This window comes from Nicotiana attenuata, unplaced genomic scaffold, assembly GCF_001879085.1.
Source record: "Nicotiana attenuata strain UT unplaced genomic scaffold, NIATTr2, whole genome shotgun sequence".
In the NCBI taxonomy this organism is placed as follows: domain Eukaryota; kingdom Viridiplantae; phylum Streptophyta; class Magnoliopsida; order Solanales; family Solanaceae; genus Nicotiana; species Nicotiana attenuata.
The window spans coordinates 36,996-44,174 of record NW_017672819.1 but is presented as its reverse complement, the minus strand read 5'-3'; the positions used below and the strand labels follow the sequence as shown (position 1 = coordinate 44,174).

Below are 7,179 nucleotides of genomic sequence, written 5' to 3'. Positions count from 1 at the left end.
TACCTACTCTGCTAGGTTTATGTAAAAGTTTCTTAAACATTACCTAATTATGTTTCTTGCAAAGTGCTTGCATTTGGAATCCACAAGGCTGTACTTCAAGAACTTCCACAAGGAAAACCGGTTTAGGCTCAATAGTGTAACTTTGGAGAGGGAGAAATTCAAAAATAATCAGATTTACAAGTGATCATTCAAAAATAGCCACAATTTCAAAAGTCATCAAAATTTAGCCACTTTTCATATAAAGATAAATCTGAACGAAAACACTGTTCAAAATCCGGAAAATACTCCAGCATAATATACTGGAATTCCAGCAAAGTATACTGGAACTCAGTATATTATACTGGAGCCAGCAAAGTATACCGGTCCAGCATAATATGTTAAAAGTTCATACATAGGTGCACCGATCTACAGTATATTATGCTGGAACTTTCCGTGTTGCAGCAAAATAGTGGCTATTTTTCAATGACTTGGCAAACGTTGGCTATTTTTGAATGACCAGTCCGAAAACTAGCTAGTCCGTGCTATTTTAACCTTTGGAGAATACCACTTCTCAACCCAAAAATTGCAAAAATATAGCACTTTTTGAAGTGGTCTTTAATTTTTGACCCCTACTTGTCACAAGCACAAAATTTTAAGGTCAAAAGTTAAAAATATTTCCCATGGGACAAGCAAGGTGTAACACTCATTAAACTTGAAAATTATTACGGGACAAGCAGAGACAAAAAATCAAGACCATCCACTTTGAGGGCTATTGGCATACTTCACCCCTTCTCAATATTATTTGTCAACTTTTGACGATATACCATATTGGATTGTTAAAATAGCACGGGCTAGCCAGTTTTCGGATCGGTCATTTAAAAATAGCCAACATTTGCAAAGTCATTGAAAAATAGCCACTATTTTGCTGCAACACGGGAAGTTCTAGCATAATATACTGGAGATCGATACACCTGTGTATGAACTTCCATCATATTATGCTGGAACTCCAATATGCGAAAAGTTCCAGTATAATATACTGGAGATTAGAGCACAGGTGCTCCAATCTCCAGTATAATTCTCCAGTATATTATAGGGAAAATTTCACATTAAAACAAGTGGGCTGCCTCCTTTTCAACTTTATAGCCCATATTTAACTTTACAATTGAGTAGCCCACAAATTAGAGGCCCATATCTGAAAAGGGGGCATTATTTCCGGTATTTTGAGACTACCAAACGCGATTTTCTCTCATTCAGCTGGATTTTCTCAGATTCTTTCCAATCTTCTTCCCCCAAATACTTCAAAAACGAGATACTGCGATAAATGCAGGTACGAAAACCCTAGCATTTCTTCTTCATCTAGAATTTATTCAATTTTTTTGCTACGAAGCAGCGCAATTCTCCTTTTTGCTGCAATTTTGATTTCAATTTTTTGTTAGATGGAGATTTTTCCTGTTTACCTTCTTCATAGTGGTGAATGGGAAGAAAACAAGTTTGTGAATTTCGTCAATGATTGTGTAATAATCGAGTCCACATTCAACTACAACAATTTAGTTGCAACTATTTCGGAGCAGATTATGATCGATAGTGATTTAAACACAATAGAGATTAACTTTGTCCCAAAAGTTGGTTTGCCACCGATCATGATTTACAACGATACAGGAGTTAAGGTGTATATAGAATTAAAGAAGAAAAACTTGAATTTCACTGAATATCCCCTGTTTGTGACAGTGAAAGAGATTTATGAAAATCATTTGGTTATTACAAGTTCTGTGGTTGCTTCAAGTTCTAGTTGTTTGGTTGCTACAAATTCAAATTCTAGAGATGTATCAACAACTGATAGCACTGAGATTATTGATATTGAATTGATTGAAAACACGAAATTTAGTGAAAACACAGGTATAATAGATAATGTGTTGAACGAATTTGTTGAGGAGGATCAAGTTTATAAGGATAAAGAGACACTTATGAATGTGATGAAGAACTTGGCTGTACGCGAGAGGTTCCAATTCAAGGTGAAGAGATCAAGCGCAACAAGGTATGTCATTAATTGTATATTTTGTTGTATAAATATGTATAAAGTAGTATATATTTGTATATAGGTATTAAAATTAGTATATATGTAGTTTGTATACAAGTGTATTTAGAAGTTGAATGATGTATAATACTAGGTATCACCTTACATGTCTGGATGACAATTGTGCTTGGAGTTTCAAATCTTCTGCCGTTTTCAAGGCAAACATATTCAAAGTGAGAAGTTACAATAATAATCACACATGCTATGGTGAAAGATACTTAACACAACGTCAAGCTACTTCGGGTATAATTGCTAGTATAGTCAAGGACAAGTATGTTAATCCAAAAAAAGTTTACACCGCAAATGATATAATAGAGGACATACAAAAGCAACACGGGATTGAAGTGAGCTACATGAAAGCATGGAGAGCTAAAGAAATAGGAATGGCAATGATAAGAGGGAGTCTGAGTGATTCATATAAGGAGTTGCCGAAGTATTTTTATATGTTGGAGCAAACAAATCCAGGAACGGTTACAAAGTTGCACAAATCAGAAGATGGATGCTTTCTTTATGCATATGTTTCGCTATATGCATCTATCAAGGGCTGGGAGCATTGCAGACCGATAATGGTTGTTGACGGAAGCTTCCTTAAAGCAGCATATAAGGGTACCATATTGACTGCTTGCACACAAGATGGAGCTGGTGAGTTGACTGCATCTACGTTGTTTCTGCAGTTTGTATAATGTTTTAGTTTCATGTATAAAAGTGTATAGGATTTCATAGCTGCTGTTTTTATAAAATTTGCAGTTGGTATAAATCTGTATAATTGTGTATAAGATTTGTATAAAATTTGCAGTTGGTATCTGCAGACTAATTTGCAGTCTGAATCCTAATATCTATTTTTGTATAAACAGGAAAAATCCTTCCACTTGCGTATGCAATTGTGGATTCAGAGAATAACAAATCTTGGGAGTGGTTCTTTGTCCAGATAAAGGGTACTTTTGGAGTTAGGGAAGGGATGTGTATAGTTTCAGATAGAAATGAAAGCATCTTCAATGCCACAAAAGCTGTGTACCCAGAAGTACCACATTGTATTTGCATGTTTCACTTGTGGCAGAATGTAAAGCGCACATTCAAGAAACATCACAAACAATTGAAGGATATCTTCTTTTCTTTGACAAGAGCTTACACGATAGAGAAGTTTGAGTACCATATGACAGAGTTGTGCAAAATTGATCCGAGGGTGCAGCCTTACTTGTTCTAAATTGGGTACGAAAGGTGGTCTAGAGCATATTCCAAGGTGAAAAGGTCGATGGTAATGACTTCCAATATTCCAGAGTCAATTAATGCAGCTAACAAGGATGCTAGAGAGTTATCAGTAATGCGATTGCTGGAGTACATGACAAATTTGCTACAACAGTGGAACAACAAAAATAGAAAAAGTGCAATGGAGACATCTACAGAGCTTGGCGAAAAGTACGACAAACTCCTTCGGGAAAATCTAATTGCATCGGAGCAAATGACGGTGAAATGAATCAAATATAATGAATCTTGGCACTTCTGACTTGCATTTTACTGCTTGTATAAGGATGTATAACTCTGTATAATAATGTATAATGTTCTTTAAATTTTTTTTTTTTTTAAAAAAAAACTTTTGCAGGTGAGGCCTGCTACGGATCAGTTATATACTGTGCTTGAAGGGGTAAGGAGAAACATAGTGTGCCTTGAAGAGGGAACATGCAGTTGCGGAAAATTTCAAATGGATGAACTTCCATGTCCGCATGCTTGGGCGGTTTTGAAGAACCAGCAGCTGAAACCTGGCCAGTATTGCTCTTTTTACTACAAGAAGGATAAACTCCTTAGCACTTATGAATTTCCAGTGAATCCGATGCCAGATGAGAGTTTATGGGTAATCCCAACAGAGGTGATGGAAGATGTGGTCCTACCACCTAAAGGGAGAAGGAATGCAGGAAGGCCAAGAAAGGAAAGACTCAAGCCTGCTTCAGAGAAAGAGTCTAAGAGGGCATTTTCGTGTTCTGTGTGTGGACAAGGTGGTCACAATAGGAAAACATGTAGGAATCGACCAAAATAAATAGTTGGAAACAAAACGCTTCCTATTACATTTGTTGTCATGTTGAGTAGTTAAGTTTCACAAACAATAGAGTTACAAATGTTGATTAGTTAAGTTTCACAAGCAATTGACATGTTTCATTATACATGTTTTGCTTATCCAATAATAGTGTCTTCCTGTTTTTAATGGTACTAAATATATTGATAGATTGTAGAAATACAAAACAGGACTGCAAACAATCACTGGTATTACATGTATATAGATGTATAAATGAGAGCATAAGTTTGTATAAATTTGTATAACTATGTATATTATTGTATACATATGTTTAAAACCTGCTACATTAACAAAACTGCAACCATAATGAAAATACATACTTTGTTAAAGGATAAAGTATGTAATTCATTCACAGCAACAATGTGTAATGACTGCCTCAAATTACACAAAAATAAAAAAAACATCTATAATATCCTTTAAGGTTATCTCACAAGTAGCAGAATAGTTACAAAACTAGGCAACAACTCCTTATACATAGAAAAACTACAGTAAAATGAAAATAACAGAACTACTTTCTTGGTCGCCCCCTCTTCCTCTTCTTCAAAAGTCTCCCTGTGACTTCATCATCACTAATTGCACCAGACTGTTGTTTTTTCCTTCCATAATCCCATAACAGAGATCCCCACCTGGTGCGAAGTGTCTCAATGTCAAAATTATCCTTTCGAATTTCTTTACCAAGGATGAAATACTCAGCAAAGCCAGCAACAAAAGCACCACAATCACTGTAATTAAAAAGAAACGAATCAGATTCAAATAGGTACACTAATAGTAAAATAGTAAAACAATTGAGATTAACCTACCATTTGATCTGTTGGGGAACATTATTAACCAGATTAATCTGCAAAGCATCAGAATGGGATTTATCGGTATATGCACCATTGTTCCAATCAATGCCCTTCTTCTCGACATAAAAATCAGAACTCTTCAAGAAGTAAGGTATCAGAATTGCATAAGGTAATGCAGCATCCAAAACAAGTCTATCATTAAGAGCCCCACGGTTAGAGTCATAGATGTGGATGCATCTATCTACGAACGTAAACACCCCCAAAACCCAATGTCCCAATTTTGCTCTTCCGCGCTTCACAAAGATAGGGAATAAGACGTGGTCAACAGTGTGCCACGGGACATTTGCATCACAATAATAACCTCTGATGTACTCTTCTATCTCATGCCCGTCAGGAATCACTGAAGGATCTTGATTCACTTTGAAATCTTTGTATAGGGAGTTGATTTTGTTACCAAAGGCAAAGTTGGTTGTAGTAAACCGCATGGCAACACTCGGCCCATATTTTCCCCTCTTCCTCAAATAATAAAAGAGGACATCCAGGTGCTGAGACAAGAAATAAAACAGAACAACCATCACTACCAGATTTTTTAAATATAGAAGTTTATACACTATTATACATAGGTATACATATTTATACAAGGTTATACAATCTTATACTGCGATTATACAAAGCTATGTATACACTATGGGGGTCTCAAAACAACAAAGATATGCAACAAAAATAAAAAGGGAATTAGAACAGAAATTTATTAAAATACCGTGTCAATCAAAGGTCGACCACAATATGCAAGTGAGTGGAACCAATCCTTCTTGGTCACATAACACGAGCCAAAAGTAAAACCTTCTGCAAGATTATTTACTTCATCGGGATATATATGTTTGGCACTTCAAATCACAAAAAATAAAAAGTAATCAGAACTACATTCATTGACAAGTATAAAATCAGAACATGAAAGATTGAAGAAAGTGAAGATACCTTCGCCTCGTATCCATCCCATTATCAACAAACGCGCAAAACTCTTTAGCCAATGGCGACAATGTATCAAAATCATCAATTTCGATCGTGAAAGGATGCTTGATATCAAAAATGAGCTTGGGCGCCGATTTTGATGCTCCAGAATCAAAAACTGGCAAATATGGAGATTTGGCATATTTTTCTGGTATTTTCTGTCGAACTGAATGGTCAGGAGAAATGTAATCATCTTCTACTTCTATGATGGATTGTTTGTGAACCACAAGTAGGGACATATGAGCTAAATCTTCATCACCAATGTCATCCCAAAATGTGTCACCCTTGACATCACCTGCTGCCCCTTAGACATAGAAACACAAATAATACAAAACTTCAAAAAGAAGAAAAGAAAAATCAGACCAAAAAAAAAAAGAAAGCAGAACAAATACCATTATCAACACCATCAGTAACTCCCTCGTCAGCTACCACATTATCTTGATTCATTTGATTGACAAAGTTAGGAACAACATCATATTGATAGCCATCAAATTCGCCAAGACCAGATGTATTGTCATCAAACACGGGCTGACGAATCTAATAAAAAACAATAGAAAGAGAAGGCATGTTGAGTTCAGAGAAGGCATAACTGTTGAGTGATTTGGTTTTATCAGTAAACAATTACCTTAGAATCAGTAAAATCCTCCCTCGTTTGCTTGGGTTCCTTCATATTCAGAAAACTGAACACTTTTTCAAAGGAAGAAACGACATAGTTGTTGAGTGTCGTCACTGTATCAGTCAACTACAACAAAAGCAAATAAACAACCATGTTTATAACCAAAAAGTAATTATAAACTACAGAAAAGCTAAAGGTCAAGTACCTTTCCAACATCACTCCTCAGCTTCTCAACTTCATCATTCAAAAGATCAAGACGCACAAAAGGATCATAACTTGGATTAGGCTGTGGATTCATAGTCTGAGGACAAGGTCGTTTAGACTGTTGCTCTGCATTTTGAGGATAAGGTCGTGTAGACTGTTGCTCCATATGCTGAGGACAAGGTGAAGGTGCAGCAACAAAATCATCAGTGTGAGAGGCAGGAACAACAGGCACCTACTTCAAAAAGTGTGTCGATGTTCAGACTTGACATCTCTTCAGAAGTAGGGGAAATGTTACTATAGTTCAACTACAAGAAGAAAAAAAACAGGATTACAATAGTAGAAAAATACAGAAAACTGAAATTATATATGAAGAAGTATTATGGCACAAAATGTTTACCTTATCGACACTACACATGATCACGCCGCCAGTCAAATCCGCATA

General features: G+C 35.9%; 1 protein-coding gene across 1 annotated transcript; it reads left to right on the top strand.

Annotated features, from left to right (window-relative positions):
* Nucleotides 1-3,374: 3,374 nt before the first annotated feature.
* Nucleotides 3,375-4,085, top strand: LOC109214609. Its single transcript, XM_019378547.1, has 2 exons — nucleotides 3,375-3,518; nucleotides 3,654-4,085. Exons 1-2 carry the CDS (start codon nucleotides 3,375-3,377, stop codon nucleotides 4,083-4,085), a joined length of 576 nt encoding a protein of 191 aa, XP_019234092.1.
* Nucleotides 4,086-7,179: the final 3,094 nt, after the last annotated feature.

Coding starts and splice junctions, on each gene's coding strand:
- LOC109214609 (XM_019378547.1), top strand. CDS start 3,375: ATGCGATTGCTGGAGTACATGACAAATTTGCTACAACAGTGGAACAAC. Junction 3,519..3,653: donor TTGCATCGGAGCAAATGACG/GTGAAATGAATC, acceptor AAACTTTTGCAG/GTGAGGCCTGCTACGGATCA.